This window comes from Lagopus leucura, unplaced genomic scaffold (assembly GCF_019238085.1).
Source record: "Lagopus leucura isolate 7727_CA_CO unplaced genomic scaffold, USGS_WTPT01 Super-Scaffold_100159, whole genome shotgun sequence".
Taxonomy (NCBI): Eukaryota; Metazoa; Chordata; class Aves; order Galliformes; family Phasianidae; genus Lagopus; species Lagopus leucura.
In genome coordinates, this window is record NW_024962335.1 from 9130908 (window position 1) to 9157011 (window position 26104).

Consider the following 26104-nt stretch of genomic DNA (forward strand, 5'->3'; position numbering starts at 1 on the left):
AAATACAAAGCTAAAATACCAAGGAATTTTTTTGAAAGCAATACACTTAGGAATAAAGTATCTATTTTTTCTTCTATTTTATCTACACGTAAAAAATATTGAATGGGCAAGAAAAAATAGTACCCCAACATAATTTTTTATTCAAAATGACAATGTAAATTCTGTCAGTTCTACCACAAACACTAATAAGTATATAAGGAAATATAATAGGGATATAATAAATCTCTGAAACAAACAAAACTGCCCTGGGATATCCCACCTGGCCTCCAGTTGCTGTTCCAGTCGATGCTCCCATTTAATGTGCATCATATCTGCACCATGCAGATGTCTGTGGTAACCTATGACACCTCCAACAGTAATAGATGTCTATGTTTAGATCATTTGAATCCTGCCTTAAGTAACTGTGAACCTGATTTTGCGGAATTCTCTACATGAAATTATTTGTGAATGGAAATTTTGTTCAAATAAAATTCACATTTCTGAAAAGAAACTAACTCTAAAAAAATTATCTCTCCTACTATTTAGTATTCCTCACTGTTACTCAAGAATCTGTAGCATTAGCTATAGATTGAAAATAGCATTAACAATAGCTAACATACTATTAGATCTCACTGAATCTCCAGCTCATCTATTTTTTTCAGAGAATGAAGTAGATTTTGAGCGTTTTTGAGTTGTGGTCAACTGTTTAAGGTTTGGCTGGTTGTATTATTTGGTTTTGTTACATTTCTATCTAAACACATCCATGACATTTTTGCTGTGATGGAAAGACTTCCAAGACTAAAGGTATTTTAACTCTGAAACAAAATAGTAGTTCATTATTTATTAGCTGTATCAGAATGCAGTACTACAGAGATGCAAAGACAGGATATTTAGAAATAATCAGTAATCTTGAAGTTTCATGTGACTGCAGAATAAGCATGTTTGAACAATTGCACCTGAAAACTCTTTCTATGCCCTTGATAGGAAGAACACTCAACTTTTTATCTTTCTTCATACTTGGTGCACTGATGTAAAAAGCAGAGTATGAAAAACATTATACAGTATGTCAGGTATAACAGTAAGATGGAGAAGAAAATGAAGTAAATAAGAGAATATACATATGAAATTCATCCTCAAAACAATTTCTGATCTTTCCATTTTCAAAAAATCCAAATGGACATTCGCAGACTTATTCTGAACAAGAAAATTAAGTGTTCATTTTTATTTAGAGACAGTTTCAAAATCCTTTACTCAAAGATATTTAGAGAAGTCTTCTTCTGAACTGACAAACCTTAACACCAGATGACCCTACAATGACATAACGCAACCACAAAGGTACATGCAGAGTGCAAGTTGCAGCTCAGAAATAACCGGACATGGAAACAGTTCTCATAAAAGGCATTGAAATCTAAAGGCCTGATTACTGAAAAACACATGAGCAATCTCACAAAACGCTTTGACACAGCCTATTGTCCTCTTCAGTGTTTATGTTGATATGGCATTTCCTTTGGATTGCCCACTTGCTGACATTAATAAACCTCAAGACTATTGATTGGACCTAGTACTGTTAACACAGAGTTCACGGTCAGTGAACAAGCTCTCCTGGAACCACCAGATAGAGTACTGTTAGGGGTCACTAAGATGATATGAGACTGGAGCATCTCTCCTGTGATGAAAAGCTAGGAGAGATGGAACTGTTCAGCCTAGAGAAGAGAAGACTCAGGGGGATTCTTATCAATGTCTACATATACCTGACTAAAAGTATTTTAACTCTGAAACAAAATGTTAGGAGATACTTGAGGGAAGAGTGCAAAGAAGACAGTGTCAGGGTCTCTACATTGGTGCCCAGTGCAAGGACAAAAGGCAACAAGCATTAACTGAAATGTAGGAGATTCTGTCTGAACATAAGCAATTCTTGATTATGAGTTTGACTTAGCTCTGTCACGGGTTTCCCTGAAAGGTTGTGGAATCTTTCTCCTTTAAGCTATTCTAAAGCTGGCTGATCTTGGTCATGGACAACCTGCTCTGGGTTCTTGCTTGAGTACTGCACCAGATGAACTCCCCTCAAATCTCAGCCATTCTGTGATTCTGTAATTACAGTGATGCATATGACAATAAGGCAGTTCACAGAGGTTTGGTTCTACAGATGACGAAGTGCAGACACGGAAAACAGATCTAACCATGAACCAAAGCTTTGTTATACATAGAGGCAGTAGAGAAACTTAGGCCACTTAGAAATTTCATTCATAAAATTGGGAGAGGAATACAAAGCCAAGAGATGTTTTTTTTCATTTTCCATTTTCTTGGTATTCCATGGTGGTATTTCATGTAATACCAAGACACAACCATGAAACACTTTGCAAGTATTCTGGCACTGCATGAGTTACAGGGCAGTCTTTGCTTTACAACTCCAAACTATCAGACAGTGCTAATTAATGCCATTTTCCAGAAAAGGGGTATAGATTATGAACAATCTACTATAATAAGGAATTTGAAATGTACCCTATATAAGCAGTGGACTGAGCTGTTCACTACAGAGGTGATTTTCTAAACCAGAAGAGAAATATTACCAATAAATTAAAAAAAGAAAAATCATTCTGGAACATGAAGGTATACATGAAGTGTACTTGTAAGATGTGTAATCCTGCATGAGATGTTACAAAAATGAATGCTGACGCAAATCCTAAAAGCTCTAGGCAGGATTTCATGGTAATAGAGAATACCTAATGAGTGAATCAGATCCTTCTTGACCCAAAAAAAAAAAAAACTGTCCAGAAGGCAGAAATGTTCTTATTACCAGAGCATTCAGTTACCAAAGTCCATTTTAACACAAAGAAAAGGCTGATCCTCAGGATGGACAAGGCCAAGACGACTGGCAGAATAGTTACATATCCCTTTGTAAATGTCCATGTGGAATACAACTTGAGGGTAGAAATTATTTTTTTTTTCCAGTAGCAGTAGAGCACATTACACAAATTGAAAGTATTAAAATGTAGGCAAATAATTTATCTACTGTTACATGAGATGCACTAGGGATTTTAAGTACAGATCTTTTTCACTTATAATGGTGTACATCTGTGCTAATACACTCTTGTCTATATAACATCAAGTAAACTTAAAATTTGTAAACAATATTCTCTGTTTCACTTCATGAAGTTTTCATTGCCTTGGATCATATAGCTTGAAATCTAACTATCTGGAAATTCTTCCACACTGACCCTTGATGCATGAAATACATTTTCATGATTACAGTGAACTGAAGTCTGCATGAGTTTACACCAATGTATTACATATTGATTTCCTGTCTTAAGTTTTCTGTGACAAAACAGTCTCTGCCCCAAGTAGTATACAGTTAAATACAGGCAGTGTCACAGCTGGGCATACCAAACAAGAAAGGACAGAAGGACATTTTGAGTAGGAACAACAGGACATACAAATCAACTGTACAATTTGCAAACTCGTGTAAAAGCATCAAGGGTTTTATTATAATTTTTTTTTAATTATGTAAATATGCACTAGCATGTAATTAGGTCACTTGTTTGGTGCTTATTCATCAGTAGTTTACTATAGGCTTGATATGAGCCTCAGAGACACTCTGAATCACAGAGTGGTAGCTGTGCAAATTGTTTCATGGAATATCCTCCACACACAGTAACAGCAAAAAAGGGCATAGCTCTTTGCAGAAGAACTTCAGTGATAAGCAATGGAAATTGCCATCATTTCTGGGAGACAAGGATGGCAAACATGGGTAAATAAAAGCGGGATAGGCAGAGAGGGCCAAGGTGTGAAAGTATTTACAGTTATAAAATTACTATTTACATGAAACATACTGAACTATGCAATATCTTATTTTACATTGAGGGCCCAAAATCTATCACTCACCAAAACCTGTGTATTTTTCACGTTTCAATTAAAATGAAAACTTCATAGCATAAAGCAATGAAGCAGATTTGTATTGCCCACTTCTAAATAATTTCAGATAGAAGGATATTGGGTAGACCTGGGAAATGAATAAAACGTGTGATTAATTCAATCAAAAATTAAGTGCTGTCTATTATTAGTCCAAATATTTGCCATGACTGAAAGTGCTCAGGGAGACAAAGATAAGATGGCTAAAATAAGCTTCCCATTTAAACAAATAAATATTTACATTTACAGAGAGTGATAGCAGATAGGCTATTTCTATAATTGTCTCTCTACATTCTGATAACTCCTTACTGCTGATATGCTGAATGTATTCAATGTGTACAATTTTATTTACCACACGAGATTATACTCTGTATATTGTTCTTTCTCAATCAGTGATACAGAGCAATTTAATGAATATTAAAACAGCTGAGTTCAGTTTTAAGTAACGTGCTGATACCGTTTGCTCTGCTCATTTTAATGAGCTGCCAGAAATCATCAACAAAGAAGTTTTCAGAGGTTACAGAAGTTAATGAGATGCACAGAACCTACTTGCACTTACACTATGATGCAGAATGAAAGAAACATTGATGGAGAAAATGGGTACATTTTCTAAAGAAATAAATAAATTATATTCCCTTATGGCAAGTAGGTCAAACACAAAAGAAACAAGATTCTCCAGTGCAAAAATTAAAATAAAAATACCCCTGACTAAAAATAACAGAGAAAAGTTAGAATATAACTTAAACAAATTGGAATGTCACCATAAATAAATAAATAAATAAATAAATAAACAAATATCCCAGTATTCCAGTATGCATGGCAAGTAGATCAACATTACCAAAAAAACCTCTCATTTCTACCTAAGAAAGAGATATCACTGTACAAAATTGGCTGCCAATATATTTTTTAAAATATCAGTTAAAAAATGCTGGTATAACTGTAGATAGAAATGGCTTCACAGAATTCACAGTAGTGCTAAAATTATCTACATTATGTAAGAGGAAGACACATCTCATAAAAGCACTGTATAATATTCAACCCTCATGTAACCATTGCTTTGTAAGCTGCCATGACAGAGACTATTTTTCTTCAATTATTTTATTTATTAAGCATCAATTCAGGCATCACTTCAATTTCCTTTTGCCTTCCTCCCCATTCATTTTGCCTCCCATAGAGAATAATTTATACATCTACAAAGCTATATTCAAGGGTTCAATTATGTGTAGTTTTTGCATTAAACTCTTCTAAACTACTTAAGAAGTAGTGATAGTAAAGGGCAGCTGAGACAAAAAAGCATTTATTTATCTTTTAATTATCGCTTTCTTTTTCTTAAAAGCTGAAAAATTGTCTTGATATAAAGTTCAGGAGTAGCGAAAGTACAATCTTAGTGTACAAAGGTTTCAGGTTAAACATGCTTGAAGCTTAAAATGGCTATTAACTTAGCCAAAGTTTAGGTAAAGGTCACAAGAATTATTAGATTGCCTATTCATAAAGAATGCCAGGATGTGGCTCTAAAATAGGTGGAATTATGTTTATATGATTGTTTTAATTTGAACATAGATATAGAGCAAAAGCCACCTTAATTCAAAGGATATTATTCAGACTCAGACCTTGCCTCTGTTCTCATTTATGCCAGCTTCATTTAAAGTTTCCACTTCGACACCATTATTTTGGATTGTGCACTGAACAGATAGTGGATTGGACTCAATAGTTGAAAGAGAACACTGACTTCAATTTCCTTTTACGTTTATACAACAAAGTGTTTAGAAAAAAATATTATCACTTACTGGATTTGTTTTACAATGGGTTAGCCCTGGGAAAACGAGTTCTCATTCAAAAATTACTTCAGGTTGACCAATTACACTTAGAGCCACAGATTTAGCAAGTCAGCTTTGCATCATTAAAGCCATCGGTATAATACATATATTTGATTAGATTAGATTAGATTAGATTAGATTAGATTAGAATAGATTAGATTAAATTATATAGTTTCAGTATCTAAATCTGTATGCCTCAAGGCAACATTAGAATACACACTCAGCTTTGAAAATACGGATTTTTGTTGAGAACATACAATTTGGTTTGTAAAAACTAAATCAATATTATATATTACCCTGTAGCATTTATAACAGAAAATGCAAGTGTATATACATTAAAAAAATGAATTATATTCTAAAGATAAAGATTAGTAAAGATAACAAGAAAGTAAATAAAGATAGGAAGAAAGGAGGAAAGGAAGAAAGAATTTGTGCACTAACTTGGGAGCTGACATCCATTCCAGCCTCCAGAAGCACCTGTACAACAGCTTTGTGGCCATTTCGTGCAGCAAGATGCAAAGGCGTGTGTTTTCTTGTGTTGCAGTTCATCAGGTTTGGATATGCTTTGATGATCATTTTGACAACACGCAGACGTCCATAAAGCGCTGCCAGATCCAGAGGTGTTTCTAATTTGTTGTTCCTTATTGTAGGGTCTGTTAGCTCTTCCAACAGAACAGCAACTACTTCTGAATGACCGTACTGAGCTGCACAATGCAATGCTGTTTCATTTTCATTGTTCTGTTAAAAAAGAAGTTTGTGTTTAGTCACACAATGAAACTGCTCTGCTTGTATGAATTGCTTCCATGAGATAACTACCTAGGCAGGGTTTGCAATATAATGTATGATAATACATGCTAAATGCTTCAGAATTACTCCAATAAAATTTTACTAATAATACATAAATATGTCAATTGTGGGTCTCAAGCAGATTTGATCCCTGTGTCTGCATTGTTACCAATGCATTTTTAACACATCCTGAAATACATGGTGCTCATGAGGATATGCCAAAATCTGTAACGCTTCTTAATTCAACTGTTCCTGAAATCACAGCTGAGTCCTTCATTTAGAAATACTCTGACACTTAAGTCTCTCCTCTCAGTACAGTTGTTTTTAAGCCATCAAAGTTTTCTATTAGAGTTCTGAAAATACACAGTAAAACTGCACAGTGAAAGTGTATCAGGTACACACTACTTTCACATTGCACTAAAGAAGTTAGCATCAAGTCAACAATCAAAACTCCAAAGAGAGTAAAATAGCTAGTATAGATATTAGGAAGACTTTTTTTATCACATTATGAGGTATATGTGTATTTGTATGCTGTGTATTGTATATTTTTTTGCTTTATAAACAACCAAACTATTTAATAATCTTTATTAAATATTGACAATAAGCAGTATATTCTTTAATTGCTTTCTTCCACTTCTGTCTGTATGCTTGCAATACAAAACAGACAAATAACTTTAGGCAGACAGGAAGGAAATGATTTATAGAGCTCTCTGAATTCTGTATGCCATCTATATTATTAATATATCTTATGTTGTCTCTGTGAGGACTTAAAATAGTCTAGACGCTATAAACTGTGCACATTGACTGCTTCTCCTGATAGATGATTTACAAAATTTTGTGACAGTTGAAAATGTTGTAAAAGCCATTACACCATATGAAGAACTACATGTTCAATGCAAAGTCAAAGAAAGACAGTAAGGAAATATAAAAAGTTGTTCTGAAGAAAGCAGAAAAGTTAGGTCTGAACCTAGAGACTGTATATTTAAAGGAAACAACTGATAAAAGTTCTGGAGACAGACAGGAGAAAGTAGGGAAAAAAAAAGATTTGTCTTTTGAAAGACAAAAAATACGAGAGCATCAGAAAAATGAGGGTTTGGCCTTTTACACAGATGCTAGCTAGGATGATAAAATCTTTGTATAGTACTGCCTAGAAACTATTGTTTCTGGTAACAGTGTTCTTAATTTTATAATCAAGAACCAAAAACCCTGTTTTATCATTTTAACATTACTGTTGTTTTCATCTCGATTTTAAATGACTCAGATGAACCTGAGAGAGAGAGAAAATATAGATCAATACACTCTGATAAATTAATGCTGCAGACAAGCTCTTCAGGTAAATGCACCACCACACAAGTTGATGATCCCTATGACTGGAATGCATTTCCTGCCATGTTGCAAGACAGAAGCTGGAAAGTAAGAAGAGCAAGGCAGAAAGTGAGAGGCAGACAACACTCGATGGCTAACAAGTATTTGAATGTGTGCTTTATTCAGACCTCCACACTGTCTTTCCTCTGTTACACCAACTGTAAATTTTGGTAAAAATATCTACAATTGCAACACCACGTGGCTGCAATGATCTACCAACTATCTGTGAGATGTTTTCTGAGTTCCAGTGACTTTGGAGGAAACATAGGATATGTTTTGCCTAAGACTGGGGAAGAATTTTTTTAGTACAGCGGCATACCCACAAATCATAGGCATAGTTTATTATTTATTTGTAGAATTTTGTTATTTCTATTACATTTGTAGTTATTTATTTCTTTGTAGAATTCATTACAAACTATTTATAAAAGCATAGATTTTCAATATTTCATAGACAGAAATGTATAGATCAACAGACAACTGCAAGATAATTTTGTGTACAATTATCACAATTAAATAAGAAAATCAGATAATCGCACACAAAATGGCCAATTATTGTAATTTCTGCCAGCAGTTACTGCATTTACATATTCAATGGAAATGGTTTCACAGAGAAATTAGATGTATAGCTTAATTCACACTCCGAGTTTTTACAGTAATTTGCAGAATAAATGGAGTAAATCTACAAGTGCTTAAACTAGGTATCAGCTTTAAGAGGAGAAATAAATAAAATAGTTGGACTTGGACATTTCCTTCTCCCTGTAGAACTACCATGTTTCTTTATATCTCTCTTTTAATCTACAAATTGATACAGAGATCCTGAAACACTTCACTGCATGCTGCCCACATCCATTTCTACTTTTTCCTTCTCAGCGCTGTTTAAACCTCTGCATTGCAATCCTTAATGAACTAATGTTCTAACAAATAGCTTTATGAAAATATGAACTGTGAAAAAATGGCATCTATATTGTTCTCATGTGGATAAGAATTGTTTAGAGAACACTTGCATTTGGATAGTAAGATTTTTTTATTCAAAAACATGAAAGTATAATTCTTAGAAGTTACTGGCAAAAGTTCTGTTGCAAGTTATTCAGTGTGAGTCAAACCAAGCGAAATGAACTTCCATTAAAGTTTGCCCTTACTGATGTGTAAATAAAATTTAGAAGTACTTCTTAAATTTTTAATAGCTAATAGTTGATTCCTTTGAATAAAAGTTTCTTCAAATTTGTTGCTGCAATCAAATCAAATTTCCTCTGCACTATTATTTCAAAATTCAGAAGTGAGTATAATAGTTGGGAAAGAAATTCCGTAATTCATCTGCATATTCTGTAAACAAAGCAAGGAGAAAAATCAAAGGCAGACAAGGAACAATATTTTTCAGGCTATTTTGGAACAGATTTTGTATTTCTAGAAGTCGCTACTATTAAGATAAGAATATAATGCCTATGCTTCATTTTGACAGTTTGGCTCAGTAAATATGTTAAATATCTAAATATTATTAATACATCCTCTCTTTTCCTTCACATCTCAGAACACACATCAAACAGCATTATGGAAATATGTGTTCTTTACAATCGTGATTTGATGCACTGAAAAATTTCATGGCACATTAAATGTATAAATGTAAGTGAAATGTCTAATGTGTAGAAAGAAAGAGTCAAATTCACAAAACAGAAGAACATCAAAAGTTTCAGAAATGTTCATATTTTTTCTTGTAATTTTTTTTTGCTATTCATATTATCTGAATATATTTTAAAATATATATATTGAATGTTATATTTCTTCTTAAAATGATTCATCTTTCTGCATGAGACTGTGTGCTCATTTTCTCCTGCATATTGAGATATATGTGTCTGTTATTTATATAACTTCTCTGTATAATAGGATTTCTTATCAGTTATATGACTTTATATTGATGACTGTGTGCTACCCACACAACTTTCTATAAACAAACATGTAAGTAATTTGAGTCTTAACAGCATACATTTTTATTACATTTGGTATTCATTTACTAACAAATTCTGATCTCTTACTACTTACTTGGTCTTTGTTCACTTTATAATTTACATATTTTCAAGTCTTCATCAATAGAGTTTAAACTTTTTCTTTTCATTTATCTATGTTCTGTAATTTAAAGCTTATGTCAGGTATGTTTTACATACATCAATTCAGATCGCTGTACTAAACAGGGATAAAATTATTCCTCTATATTTGTCATGCTGTAACCATTTTCTGTATACGTATGTTCCCCACATGCATAAAATAATTGTTGCTTGTTGGACCCTTTAATTTTTACTTTTTTTTTTTTTTTAACTTTATGTAATGAGAACAGTAGGGGGCATTCAGAGCTTTAGATGCTGGATATGATCTTATGATGTTAGTTAACTGCATTGTAAATGTGTGGAAAGCATTTCCGTTAATTTACAGTATACCACTTTAAATCTTATAAATTATTATAAATAAAAACTAATAAATTAGTTCATGGAATATACATTCAGGTATCATAAGCTTCTAATTTACTTCTCTGTTTTATTCAATCTTACTTACTCTCACTTAAGTGTTTAGAAACATTTATTTCACATAGAATTTTAATAATAAATGAAGAATGAAGATGTATTACAAATTTGTTGCAACAGCTTTTTTCAAAATGAACAAATTTATTTTCTTACGCTGAAAGCATATGAATTCTTAATGGGATCTTTAGAAAAACAAAAACCAGAAAAAGTCTGATTTGAATATATTATTTGTTGTGGTGAAAAAGTATCAGAAACAAACAAGGAAACAAAACACCATGATTATTCTTGTCTCCAGTATTCAGGAGAAAAACGAATGCAGGAGAGAAAGGAAAAAGCAGAAAAAGAGACAGAGTAGCCCAGGATCTCTGACAAATTGTAGCTTCAGTTTCACAGATCTAAGAACTGCTGTGGTTACTGTGAGAAGCCACATGTCTTATTGACCCTATGAGCAAGTGAGCAAAAGTCATAGAAACCACAGGCTCATTAAGAATGCAAAATACAACTATTCAGATGAGGATGCCACTGTGGTGTTACCTGAGGATATGTGGGTGGACTTGGTTTCCCTTCATTCTATGACATGGATAATATCTCCTTCAAAGAGTGCTTTTCTGGCACAGTAGGTGCCAGAAAAGTGGTCCCCTACTAAAGCTAGCCACTGTCTAGAACAGAACAACAGGAGATAAGTCACTAAGGACAACTGTGTATGTGTGAGTTTAACTTCAGGATTAAATATGATTGAGATTCTCTTAAGACTCTTAGGAACCAATATTTCACGTGAGGATTGCTTACACATTTTTATTTATTAAATTTTTGGGTAAAATGCATAAACGTCAGAGGACCTTTTCCCCAGTGGATTATAGAATCAGACATCATTCTATGATTCTATATCTCTGCTTACCTGCTCCAGCAATCAAATCAGACAGACAGGGTAGCACACATAGACAAGCTCAAGAATATTCTAGAAATTTGGACATGTGTGGGATTGGGTTGTGTGTGGAATTAGGTTTGAATTTACATTTTCCTTTCAGATCTTAATTAAATGTATTTTCCAATCTCTCTGTCTAGTTCCTGATTAGCTTCCCAGTTTCTGCCAGTAGAGTGCAAGGAATTTCTTGAAGTAAAGGAGCAGCATGCAGCCAAGAAGTTGCTCTTCTTTATTTTACCACAGAAATAAAATGTAAGAAAACTGTATCACTGACAAAAAGTAATCCTGTAATTCAGCTGCATTCATCCTCTATGCAACACCTGATAAAAATGAGTTACAAAAACTCCAGAACTGCAAATCAACGCACAGAATGACAAGTTTTGTTCCTTGTATTTTTTCTTGGATGAGCCCAGACTTCACAGCATCTCCCAGAATTCTTGATATCAGTGAATTTTATTATTTAATTTTCCTTTATCTCTTGCACTAATACTTGATAATCAAGTCGTAGCTGTTCTGTAGATTGCAACTGCTAAGTGTTCAACATCAAATATCAAACATATAATTCAAGAGATGGCATCTCACAGTGATGAAGTGTTTGCAGTCTACAGTATTTCTTGTTGTTTTTTGCAGTTTGCTTTCCTGTCTCAGATGCCTACTATCTGTCAGCCATTTGAAATGTCTAACCCATGGCCTATAAGGGGATGTTAAGGCCTGACATGGCCTGACCTCTAGCCATCATGGCGGGCAGCTGTGTGCCACTGAACAGCCTGACCCAGCCCTGGGGGTGCACACATTTCCCAGCAACAACCAAACACTGGTGTGCAATTGGCACTGTCTGGTCTGAGACCAGGACGAGGGGAGGGCATAGTGCAGTGCTAACTAAAGTTACAGCAAGTAATTGCACGTATTTTACTCCATTGGCTAAACAAAGTCTTGTCAACAGCAAAAAAAATGAAGCTGTGCTTTCTGTTTTGAGAAGAGAACTCAAAATTGACCAAAAAAAAAATAAAAAAAAAAACAAAATCGACTTTTTGGTATATTTGCAACTCCATTTTCAGTCAACGTAAATACATTATCTGCAAATTTTCAAATAGAATATATCAAATAGCAATCAGATATTGAACTCAAAAATAACATCTCTTTACCAGACTTTTATAAGATCTCTCTTACCAGAGAGAAATAACCCTCATTTCACAGTCATGTCTTATTCATGTTATTGCCTTGTGGCCATATACATTTTTGTCTATTGTCAAGGATGAAGCACAGCAAGAATAGAATTTCATCACAAAGCTTTGATGAGCACATAGAGAACTCACCAGGAATTTGAACCACTGCCATCAAACCAAACACATATGCATTAGTTTCACAAAAACGAGGTCAAATATGTCATTACTTTCATGTCTTTGATACTTTCTTTTTTATGTCTTAGTTACAAATATTTTAAAAAAATTATAAAATAAGTTTTGTTGATGATATACATTACATACAAGGCCTGCTCCGAAAGTAATACCCTCTGTTTTATTATGTTGGCCCATGACATCAGAGCTGACTCCTACCTTTGCATTCCAATAACCTTCTGATTACCCTTGCAAATTCAATAGATTATGATTACTATTCACATTTCATAGTCTACCTCCAGTCTTCAGGCAGTTCAGCTGATTATACAGGACATCAGATTTTCGATTTCTTAATACTAATCCTACAAATGAAACTTATAGGTATATATAGATTGAAACAGAGGTTATGCCATATGTTTGACAATAGAAAAGTATTTATTTATCCTATCCTTACCAATGTTAATACTCTCATTATTTTTGCAAGGACTATGTTTTTTGTACTGTATCTGTCAGGCAAGCTAATCTGTTTTCTTTTGGACGGGTGTGTGCATATACACGTGCACACATACAGTTCATGTGGTTTGTCACTTATCTCTGCATATCAGTTCATTTACAGTACACACAACACACGACCATTATTAATTTTATACAGTTTTTATCAGGAATATGATATCTAGTAAAGTAAAAAAAGATACAAAGTTTATGCAAGTTAACATTAACATTTACAATGCAATAGCTGGAGTATGTCTTCATATGATTTTTCAGAAAAGTAGATGGTTCAGATTGGATATTATAAAAACTTTCTTCTCTGAAAGAGTGGTCAGGTGCTGGAATGGGCTGTTCAGGGAGGTGGGAGAGTCACTGTCCCTGGAGGTGTTCAAGAAATGTTTATATGTTGCACTAAAGGACATGGTTTAGTGGGGAACTACTGGTGGGAGGTGGATGGTTGGACTGGATGATGTAGGAGGTCTTTTTCAACCTTGGTGATTCTGTGATTCTATGACAAGGATTTTTCACACTCTTTAAAGTCTAGTATTTGTTTGGTCCATGTCCAATCAGAAGAAAGATACCTGGTATACTTATATTAGAAGATCTTATTAGTCCTGGAGAAGAAAATACTGGTACAGTGGAAAACAGATCTTTTATTTTTTCTGATTTGACTATAAATATGAAAGATGTAAAGAGTATGTGCTGTCCTTTCCTGATGTTATACAGAACTGTTATTAATCACTTTACCTGTTCATTCACTCTGGAGTGAGATGGCCCGTGATGGATGAGAATCTTCACAATGTCTACATCTCCTCTCCAAGCAGCCAAGTGAATAGGAAAATAACCTTTATTGTCTGCCACATTAGTCGATGCTTCATACTGAAGTAATTTGAGAACTATATCCCTGGAAAACAGGAGGTAAATCTAAAAATTGATGGGAAGCTTACTTTGCTACATTTTTATATAAACATACATATTACCAAAAAGAAAAAAAAAAAAAAAAAGAATGTTATTCAAGTGAAACAAATATAAAAATATAGATCAATCATTTCTAAGCCTTAAATATGTAGCAAAACACAGCCAAAATATACGGTCTATGTTATGACTACAAATAAAGTCCTTCACTACAAAAGAAGGTAGAAGGTAAGTCTCAATGCAATTGGTCTCCTAATCTTGACGGAATCTCATCTAATTGCCTATGGAGAAAAAAAAATACAGCAAAGGGGATTGAACACATCCAGGTCAAAAGAAACTCACAGTCATTTCAGAAATAAGTCACCACATCGAAGTCGTGAGGGAGACTTTAAGCTGAATTTTGTGTACTCCTGGCAAAATCAAAAAGCATGGAAACAACCACAAAAGAGTAAATCCACTGCTGAAAGACTTACTGCATGGAAAGTTCCAGAAGGGACTACTCGGATTGATTCTTAGTGCAAATTAGGTTTGAAAGACTTTTCATGTCACACTGGTTGGTCTTTCAATAGGAAGTCTAATGAAGGCCAGAGCTACAAAGTGGTTTGAAAGGCACACACTTAACAAAAAATAAAATAAAATTGAAATAAATGGGGGAAAAACAGATACACATATGCAAAAAAAAAAAAAAAAAAAAAAACCACCAAAAAACTGACAAAACAGAAAAAAAACCCAACACTCCATAACTGATATCCATAGATAATAACAATATACAGTAACTATTGGGAAAAGCAGTTCAAAATTTTCTTCAGATAGATAATATTATATAATGTAGAAGTGTTTTAAAGAAATGTAAATACAGTAAACACATGATGAACTGTGCTGAACTGTAGTTGACTGAATAGTGGACACCAATTTGGAATGAGGAAAGCTTAGATTTTAGTCCCCTGTCAATTTACAAAATAGTTCATAGGTCTCCTTCAACCTTCATGAATGCCCTGACCTTCCAAATTTTTCTAGCGTAGGTCTTTTTCAGTGCTCCACAGGAATTTCTCAATTCTGTAGAAATAAGTTTGAGAGAGCAAAAAATTGAGTCCTTAGCCCAGTAAAATTACTGAGCTAACTAAAATTACTTAGGGGAGATTGAAATTTGAATTCCTGCCATAGATCTGACTTAGTTACCTACATAACTCCAATAGGAAAGAGAACTATCCTAGAGTAAGCAATGAGGAAGGAATTCATCACATACAATGAATGAGTAGGAGCTTAAATTCTGGTGTCCAGCAAGTGCCCCAGCCATAAGTAACTGGCTAGGTCATGGTGTCTTATGCTCTCACTCTTCATGAAAAACTTTGAAATCTCTCGAGTTCATCTTAGTGTAAATTGTGAAAAACTAAAACCTCAAAAGTTTTCATAGCACAAGAATCTCTCCTTTGTAGGAAGGATCCTGCCAAAAGATTGTACTCAATATTGGATTTGAATATCAAGTTTCTAAACCAAAACAGAGTGTAGAGCTATTTGTTATTTGTAATGTCTAATGAAATTATGAATATCAAGTGTCCTTCCAATTCTGTTGCTGATGGTGCTACCATTACAGCAAGGTCAGTGTAATTTGTCATTAAGCATGTCATAATGTACTTCAGATTACTTTAATAAGCTGAGCTTGAAAGATTGTGTCAGGAGCTGCTCCTTACCCTGCTGTGAGTGTAAAGGGTTATAGCAGCCAGAGGCCACAAGTCCACATCTCGAACTTCTCTCTGACTTCAGCAGGTCAATATTGTGTCTGAAAATACCATTTCAGATTTGAATGTTCTGAAATTTAATTCTTCATGCTGCTATACATAATGTATTCAGCTTTATACAACAATATTTTTACTTTGCTGGATAATTATTAGTTTGTACCAAAAGTAGTTTTAGTCCATTTAAAACCTGAGTAATTTTTGGGAGCTAGGACGTGGGACTTCGACATTCAAAACAGTGGAAAGGCCAGCAAACAATTAATAAAAGAGAAGATATTGACTTCTCCCTTGTTGAAAAAGGATAAAGCTTAGTATTTCATAGTAAGTACTTATAGGCTATAGTAAGGACTCATATCGCTCATAGTAAGGATTTAGGAGTTAAAATATGCTAATGGATGATTCTAAATCTTGCTACAGAACTAAGTTTTGGAAAACGTATAATACCTAGTTAAACAGTATTTTAGTGTTGTTTATTTATTCAGAAAGAGAATATCATATTTTGTCCAAAAGATGACTCTTCAAAAAATAAGCAGGTCTCCATAACGCAATTAAATACACATTCTGAAGTTTTAATTTTTTCCAAGCAAAAATGAAAAAATCTTGAAATAAATATATTAAACGTAAAATTATTACAGATTTGTATTATCTTAAAGATCTGTGTCTCCAAAGTCACCGTAAACTTACTGCAAATCATTCTCAATTTCTATTGAGTTTTGATCTCCCACAGCGTTACGTCAAAATTTTCTTCAGTGAATTCTCTTCAACCCCATTTTAGAAACAGAATGGCTGAACTGCATTAAGTGGGGCAGCTCTCACCTTTGAGATAGTGGGGTCCATCCAAGAAAGTTACAGACCTCAAAAATTGTTCTTGATCTGTCTTAATAACAGCAAGCAGTTGGCAGCATGATACAGTGGTAACATGGAGTAGGGGACAACATATAAAAACGGAGGCAACACAGAACAGACTACAAGGTGTAATCCAGAATAGGTAGCAAGTTTCCACTTTCTTTTTCTTGATTAAATTACTCAAAGAGTTCACCTGTTCACCTGCACTGGTATGCCTGTGCAGTAGCCTTCAGAGTGAATTTTGCAAGTTTTCCCCATACTTGTGGAGGAATGCATGTGTTAACTTAGTAAAAATTATAGTCACATAAAACGAGATGGAAATCTTTTTTTATGTTTTTAAGTGCGCAATTGAGCATTCTTATCATTCTACTTTTACTTTGGTAACGATTAACCTATACTGCTCTTGTTTTGTACATCCATTAGACATCCACTGCACTATATATGTGCACATACATGCACACATGTATACTACAAATTTTTCTATTGCAATTTCCTATCAGCTAAAAAGCACTAGAGATATCAATAGCAGTAACAATAAGAATAGACAATAAGAATCAGTATAGAACCTGTAAATCTGAACTGCATTTCCCATTTTCAATTACTACATGGTATAAATGGTATAAATATACTACATGATATAAATGACAGTGTCAGAAGTTCTTCTATCACTAAAATAATCTTCCATGGGCCACAGTAAGTCTGTGTCACCATTCAATGAGTTCTTCAATGCAATGCTACATATGGTAAAGCACAAAGTTAAATATCATTCTCATAAATAAGAACTAAACATGAGGTACTTACTTGTGTCCATTCAGAGCTGCGTGATGTAAAGCAGTATAGCCTGAACTGTCTGTGCAGTTTATATTTGGTCCACGCCAGATGCTGCAAATAAAGCACAATTTCAAGTTTTGTTTTGGTTTGGTTTGGTTTTTTTTTCAGTTTGGCAAGTAAAGATATGTCAGAAATTCAATGTATAATTCACCAAAAGATCAATGCAACAAGTGTGATTGAGCTTTACAACAGACAAACTATCTCTGAAAGACCTTAGCATAGCAAAAGTCATGTTGATATCAATATAATTTATTTATAAAAGTTATTTTACACATTCATCATTATATCAGTCATGAACTTTATATAGGGCAATTCTCAAAGACTAATAACTGTTCTGTCATTTCAATTAGAGCTGTTCTCCCAGTATTGCTCTGGTAATTACACTGCTCTCATGATTTCCTTTTGCACTAATTTTTTCACAAGTATATATTCACTGACTTTAGGTCAGTCAGCCTAGCTTCATACTAACGTAAGATTAGAAAGAACCAATCACATCCTTTCAAGAAACACTAAATCTGTCCTTTACAATTTGCCAGATTTTTCTTCTCATTTGCCAGTTACATTTTTACATGAACTATAAAGAAAGTGTTCTGTTTTTGTTATCTTACTATACTTGAGAATTATTTTAGAGTAAGCTTCATTGTAGGCCCTGCTTCCTAGCCAGTTTCCCATCTTATGAACAGCTCACAAAATAGTAAATGAGATTTTTTGTTTCCAAGTAGAAAAATGTGACTGATAATCTAGCACACAAACAAACAAATGGAAACTGGTTATCAAAGAAAGAGTACCTTCAATTCTTTTTCTGACTAAATTTGAAGTTGACTGCATCCTTTATGGAAGCAATTTTCTTCCTATTTTTTATTTAGTAACACTGTTATCATTCTTTAATATTATGACCTCCAGAACTCAAGATAATAAATCTTGAATTACAGTATGCTTTCTTCAGCTTCTTATACAGTGTTAAATAGTCATTGGCAAACAATATTTTCATTTTACTTCATACTTTAAAATTAAATGCTGCAGTTTAAAGAAAATAATCTGAAGCTAGCAAGTAAAAAGAATTTTTAATGCTGCTACTTTCCAGGATCCGCATCAATAAAAAGGCATGTAATGCTCAGCATATGCTTTTTAAAACTCCATACTGTTGGATATATGTTTTATTATCTGCAGAAAACTTGTTTCACAGAATAGTCTCTTTTTCTTCATTATTAATCATCATGATTAATTTGATCACAAATTTAAACAGTTGTTTGCCCATATAATGATATAATGTCTTTTATAGTTTTGTGTAATACAATTTTCTTATGCACTTGGTTCTGCTCTCTTCCTTTGATTTGTATCAGTTTATAGGAGAAAGAAGCAGAAAACTAAAAGTGTTATAAAACCTCATATTTTAAATAAATGTATAAACAATCAGAATATTAATTTACTTGGTCTTGCTTGCCAGCTTGCTTTGGTTTGGAGCTTTTTAGTGTTTGTGTCTCCTGGTTTTTCAAAATGCAATTCGTGTATTATTCATTATGCATTAGGCTTTTTCTACAAATAAATAATAAAAAATAGTTCTTAAAGTTCTTTCCCCCTTAATGTTCTCCTTTCATTCAGGTATGCTACAAATTATTGTTGTAAATTTTCATTTTGGCCTTTGGATGTATTTTTCAATAGTGAAGCCATAATGATTTTTTTTTTCCAAAACCCAAACTATATAAATGCAGCTACATGAAGCTTCACAGGACACTCAGGTTGGGATACAAAGGTGCAAAGGACAGAGGAGTGTGAGCAAATGCTGATGACTCATAGACACCAGAAGGGATGGAGAGACTAATCATTATCACCTCCTAAATGGTACAGTAAGTCACATTCAAAATTGGAACTTGGTTACCACATAATCACAGAATTGTAGAGTTGGAAGGCACTTCTGGAGACCACCTAGTCCAACCCCCTGCAGGTTCCTACAGTAGGTGACACAGGAAAACATCCAGTCAGGTCTTGAACATCTCCAGAGGAGACTCCAAAAGCTCCCTGGGCAGTCTGTCCTCTGTCACCCTCAGAGAAATTGTTTCTTGTGTTTAGATGGAACTTCCTGTGTAGTAGTTTTTGCCCACTGCCCTCTATTCTGTCACTGGGCACCACCAAAGAGAGCCTGGCCCCATCCTCTTGACATTCACCTTTTAGATATCTATCAAACTAAAGTAAACAGAAAAGACAAGCAGGACTCAGGTGTTTTTCTTCCTTTGTACCAGCATAGGAACTCTTTTCTATAAGGTCTTGCATTGCTATGACATTGCAGTATTATTTCCTATGAAAATTAAGGTAAGTTCAGTAAATGCCCTGTATGTTTATGCTTTGATTGCTGACAATCAAATTCAAATCCAATGGCCTGCAAATAAAAATCCTTACAAACTAAATAGCGTGTAGATCATTTAAATACCTTCTCTTGTAATCAGAATATAGCCGGGCAAAAGTATAGTGGTGTATCGGACTTCACAGAAAAGTGGGGTGGAGAAAGAGAAGATGCCTAAAGAGCCCTTCTTTGGCATCATAAATACATACAATACACGAGGAACTGTCAAGCACATTGATTTATCTGTGTATTGAAACACATAGTTACCACAAAGTCTACACAAAGGAGAATCTGAAACTAAATAAATTATCAAAATTCAACCTATAGAAAGCAGTGTTCAGTGACAAAAGATTAACAGCTCTTGAGATTACCGTTAATTTAAAATGTTCTGAAAAACACCGTTGTACTATTTTACTATTTAGTTAAAGCTGCCAGAAATCAAACTGCTTCATTTTATATACGTTAGTAAGGTGATTTTTTTTCCTATGCACATCACTACATCACGGAAATCTACAATTCTTACTAAATTTTTAGACATTAAATACATATATACGTTTTGTAAAAAACAAAGTTTTCAGTCAATGATGAGCTAAAATATGATCACAAATGAGTTTCTTCCATTATAACTAGCCAAAGTGAGGCACTAAGCTGTCTTGTTATGCTACTTCAGCTATATCGCCAAAAACAGAAAGACCTTTTACTAATAACTTGCTCTCAATGTAGACAAAGAAAACTGACCTTTTGAAGTGATGTCAAATATTAATTGGACATAGGCTTTCCTTAGTAAGAAAACTGATTCATTTCTTTTTTACAAGCTGGAGATAATTGCATACAACAAATAGCATTTCAAAAATGAGATGAAAATGACACACTATTTGAGAAAAAGTTAGTTGATTGATTTGCTATTTTTCAATGGACTTTGCTATGTCTTTTGCTATATGGAAAAAAAGAACTGTGAAGTGACTGTTACACGCATATGAACAAAAAAGCAAGGAAATAAGTTAATTCACTTAATCATCAGAACATGGGGATAATATTTGCTGTCAACAGCACAAGAACATATATGTACAGAATGTCTGCCACAACCTTAAGTCTGTGTTCATCATATTTCTCATCTGCACATATACTCACAGTATTTCATTACCCATGTACTAACAGTTATGGTCTTAATGTGATTGTGCTACCAAGATGAAAGGAAAACATTTTGGTAAACAATAAGAGTTGTTAAAGTCTGAAGAGAGCTGCTTGATGACCTCAGTGTCTATCTGCCCATTGGTTTCATTTAAACTTTATCTGACAAGTGATAACGCTCTTTGACATTTCCTTCTCAGAAGTGATGTGGAAAAGAAGAGGATGACACTGCCTTGATGAAATCAGTTCCTTCAGAAGAAAAGGACAGAGGAAAGTTCTCATGGCACATATTCAGGGGGTCTAAACCCTGTCAAGGGCTGAGAAACCTACCATATGCCTTAATCTCACACTTCCCACTCCTCTCCCCACTACCCTAGGTCTTCAAGATACTTTGAAGATGTTCCTAGAGATCTACTTTTCAGGACTACAGAAGTAGTGAATTTTATAGTGCTAAGTCAGTTCTAGTAGTGCATTAGCTCTAGGGAATCCTAGGCTTCGTCCTGTCCCCACATGTCAGCAATAAACACCAAGCAGCTCATACAAATCCAGATTCCGTATTATTCAAGTGTTCCACAGAAAAAATATGGAATTATATACATATAGATATTTGTGTTCTGAGTCAATCTTCCAAAATTGCTGTGCCTATTGTTACATAATCTGTCAAATACATTGCCAAAAGATATCAGAGTACATAATCAGGTTCTTATGCTAAATATTGTTCTGTCTACATTCATACAAATTTTCAATCACGTAAGCTGAGCTTATACAAAATATATGGACAAATTAAAGAGCAACACTGAAAATGCATATTGTTGCACGATATTGTATACATCATCAGTTATTCAGACACATAATAGTAATTTTACTTGCTGTGATCATTAGCAAAACAGTTCCCAATCTCTATGCATAAATAAATCAAACTGACAACCATGTTGCTGTAACCTATTTAAAGTAATAATATTATTTATCAAACACAGAAGTGCTTAGTTTTAGTAAATTTTATTTTATTTTCTTCCAACAGATTCCTCTTTGATAGCATCCAGTGTTATATTAGGTATCTTACTCTGTATAAAGAATGTATGTCTTTTTCATGTAAAGCTTTACCTATTATATACAGTACTTTGAATTTGAGCTGCATTTTTCAATTCCTTCAAGGAAAGTAAACTTAATACTTGCTTTAGTGAAACTGAGCAAAAACCCTGCTAGAAATTCACTCTTTAGAGCATAATAAATACCAGAAGGCATCACAGAATCACTGAATATCCTGTTCTGGAAGTTATAGGTTTAATCTGTCAAAAGTAGGTGATTTCTTGAAAAAGGCTGTGCCAGTGCCTCACTGCTCTCTGAGTAAAGAATTTTCTCCTAACATCTAACATAAGTCTTCCTTCTTTTAGTTTAAAGTCATTCTCCTTTGCCCTTAATAAAACTCGGACTCCATCTTTTTATAAGCTCCCTTTAAAAACTGAAAGGATACAATCAGTCCCTGGAGCTTTCTCTTAGCCAGGCTGAACAGAGTTTCTCTTGGCCAGCTCCCTCAGCTTTTATCCACAGGAGAGGTGCTCCAGCCCTCTCATCTTTTTTATGGACCTGCTCTAACAGTTCCTCATCTTTCTTGTGCTGGGGGCCCTAGGCCTGGTTGTAGTATTCCAAAAGGGACCTCACAAAGGCAGAGCAGAGGGAGACAATTGCCTCCCTTGCCCTGCTATCTGCTCAGTGAACTTTAACAATATATAAATAAAATATCTTTAACTGTGTATTGAAGTACTTTCACTGTTTCACTGTGAAATGCATTTCAAACACTCTTCATTTTTGAATGTGTGGCATATGCTTAGCTTGTTTTGATTCCTGCTGCCTAGTTGTGTCAGTTTAAATAATATAACAAAAATTTGTGGTCAAATAATTTAAAAGATTAAGTACGTTAAGGCTCTACAGCAGCTTATTCCATTCATTTTCTTTAACCTAGATCCTGTTACAGTCTTGGCCCTAAGTAGTTTAAGCCTGGAAAAATCAAGAACTTTACTGAACCATGATGTTATTTCCATGCTGATTCTGTTCAACTGGTGTAATTTTAGAAGCACAGGGTTGTTTAAGTTGGAAAAGACCTTCAAGTCCAACCATGAACCTGATCTAATGAGTACCACATACCACACCTCTCCCTGTCATATCCACACATCTCTTAAACACCTCCATGGATGAATAGTCTATCACTTCCATAGGCAGTTCATTCCAGCACTTGACTACTCCCTTCCATGAAGAAATTATTCTGAATATCCAATCTAAACTGCTTACGGTACAACTTGAGATTATTTCCTTGTGTTCTACCACTTGTCACCTAAGAAAAGACATCATCCTCTCTACGTCCTCCTTTCAGGTGATTGTAGAGAATGATGAAGTTTCCTCTAGCCTCCTCCTCCATAGACTAAACAGCACTAGCTCCCTCACTTGCTCCTCCTGTTTGTTCAGTCCCTCCACCAGCTTACTTGTTCTTCTTGGCACATTTCAGCATTATAACTATTATGAATTCTATTATATATTGTAACACATTTACATATTAATAGGGTATTAAATATCAGATGTTGGACATCATATTTGTATTGACTATCATAAGTAACTGATGTTCAATATTCCACTTCCTCCCTCAATACCATATGCAAGAACTGTCTATTAATTTAGAAAACGTGAGTCCATATGTCTAAGCTCTGTTACCTTGAAGTCTCCTAAATAGCTGGATATCATGCATGAAGTTCACTGCAAGTATGTACTGTTCATTATCAAGACAGAAAGGATGACAAAGAAACTGCAAGTTGTCCTTCCTCTTTTTAAGTGTATTATAAGTGGCCACATTAATCCAACAAACCTTATTTCAGTAATAGGCCAAGAGTTTTACAAGACATTTGCCTGTGCAAGATGTACAGGTACAGTCTACATTCCTTAAGTTTCATAGTAGTAAGAGATTATTATTGAAATGGCACATAGGCAATAACTGAAGGCAAATCTAGCTTCCATTTTAATTTGTCAATGAAGATTTCCAGACGTAAAAGACATCCCACTACGCAGCAAATTGTGTATAAAATTCTGCTCAAGTATCACCATTCCTGCCTTCACGAACATGTAGAGATAAGCTAAAAAAGGAGCACAGAGAAAGCCATTTGATTCCTTACTGTGGATATACAGTAGGCATTCACAAAAAAATATATATATTATTAATAATATATAATATAACCTAATATATAATAATGCTGGGAAGCTTCAGGAGTGTCTGTGATTCCATGCATCTCTGAAGGGAAGAGAAGTGTTTCTTCCTCCCATCTGCTGTAGAAGCCTCTAGTACACATACAACTCCTTTTGAATGCTAACTGGGAACAGGCAAGTGAGGATAAATTATCCCTCCCGTCTATCCTATCAAAGATATGACAGAATCACAGAATCACAGAATCACAGAATTGTAGGGGTTGGAAGGGACCTCCAGAGATCATCGAGTCCAACCCCCCTGCCAAAGCAGGTTCCCTACACCAGGTAGCACAGGTAAGCATCCAGGCAGGTCTTGAACATCTCCAGAGAAGGAGACTCCACCACCTCCCTGGGCAGCCTGTTCCAGTGCTCCGTCACCTCACTGTAAAGAAGTTCTTGCGCATGTTTGTGCGGAACTTCCTATGCTCCAGTTTCTGGCCATTTCCCCTTGTCCTGTCTCCACTCACCACTGAAAAGAGTCCGGCCTCGCCATTCTGCCCCCCACACCTTAGATATTTATAGACCTGGATCAGGTCCCCTCTCAGTCTCCTTTTCTCAAGGCTGAACAGACCCATCAATAACAACTGACCATCAATAACAACCTAATAATGTTCATCTGTACAGAGTATTCCTGTTATACACAGTTTGCTTGAGTTCAGAATTTGGTTCTGAAAGTCTGTCTTAAGAATTATATGCACAAAAATGAATATCAAGCAGTACAAAAAGAGAAAAAAATCATAAAAATAATATTATGAATTTAGCACTACAAGTATGTTTATCTGTCATAGATCAGGATTCTTTCCTCCATAAGGAGTTACAAGAACTGGTTAGAAAATGATTTTTTTCCAAATATGCAAACAACAGAATCATCACTTAAAGTGACAACATAGTGTAGAATGTAAAAAGGGTAATTAAAACAAATCATATGGAACAAAGGCATCATATCCAACAATCTATGACTTAGGAAATAATATCTTGGCTGTAATTATTGTTTTTCAAGTTTTGCCAGATATCACTGTTTAAATGAACAAACTTAACAGGCTACATCTACCCAGGCTAAAATTTAGAGGAAGGTGAAAGTTCTTAGAAATATATAAATAGCTTGAATTTCAAATAGACAATCTAGCATATTTGCCCATATGAATGGTAATTCTTAAAATTGTCAACTACATTTTTGATTGGAGAATTATGAGGCTGTTAGAGTCAGGACTTCCATCTGCCATCCACACTTTCTTCCATGGAACAAGCTGAGAGAATGCCAGTTGTAAATGACAGTTCGGTGTGTAGCTGAGGCATAATCCCAAATAAATAGAGAGATAAAAGTTCATAACATCAAGAATACCCTTAGCCACAAGTTTCACAGAGACAGTGTGACATTGCTGTGCATTATCATTTGAATAATCCTAGGGCAACAAAAGGATTGCAATTGAGGGAAACAGAGATGGTCTTACAAAAACATTTTGACAGAGTTAGGATGTAAGGAGCAACTCCAAAGGAGCTTCTTAAGCAATAAATTACAGAGCATACACATGAATACATCCAGACTGCAAAATGCCCAAACTAAGCCAGCACAGTACTGTGCTGTATAATATTTCATTCATGTTCATCAGCATATCCACAAGGGAGCAAGAGACAACAGAAAATGGGGGAGCTCAAACAATAGTCTGCCCTAGCTGCTCCTGAGCTCATCGCAGGGGGAGTCATCAGCCCATCAAAGGCCAGTCTCTACAACCCCAACAAAGCACAGAAGCTCAGGAGAAGGTAGGAACCTAAATTATGAACTCAGAGTAAGAAATACTTAGTTTGGGCTGTCCTATGAGAATCTACCTTTGTTTCTATGGGTGACATCCATCAAGATGAGGAAATGCAGAACATGCACCTTTTCAGCTGAGGGTAGCTACTGTACAGGGGTAAGGGACATCTGATGGGATTGCACAATACAGCCTAGGAGAT

General features: G+C 34.6%; 1 protein-coding gene across 1 annotated transcript in view; it reads right to left on the reverse strand.

Moving 5' to 3' along the window:
• The window catches only part of ANKS1B (ankyrin repeat and sterile alpha motif domain containing 1B), a 405586-nt gene that overhangs the window by 346814 nt on the left and 32668 nt on the right, over nucleotides 1-26104 (reverse strand). The window contains exons 2-4 of the mRNA XM_042890329.1: nucleotides 17419-17499; nucleotides 13868-14024; nucleotides 6147-6443 (exon numbers count right to left, since the gene is read on the reverse strand). Of these exons, the coding sequence (XP_042746263.1) occupies nucleotides 6147-6443; nucleotides 13868-14024; nucleotides 17419-17499 (535 nt within the window). The remainder of the gene's footprint in view (nucleotides 1-6146; nucleotides 6444-13867; nucleotides 14025-17418; nucleotides 17500-26104) is intronic.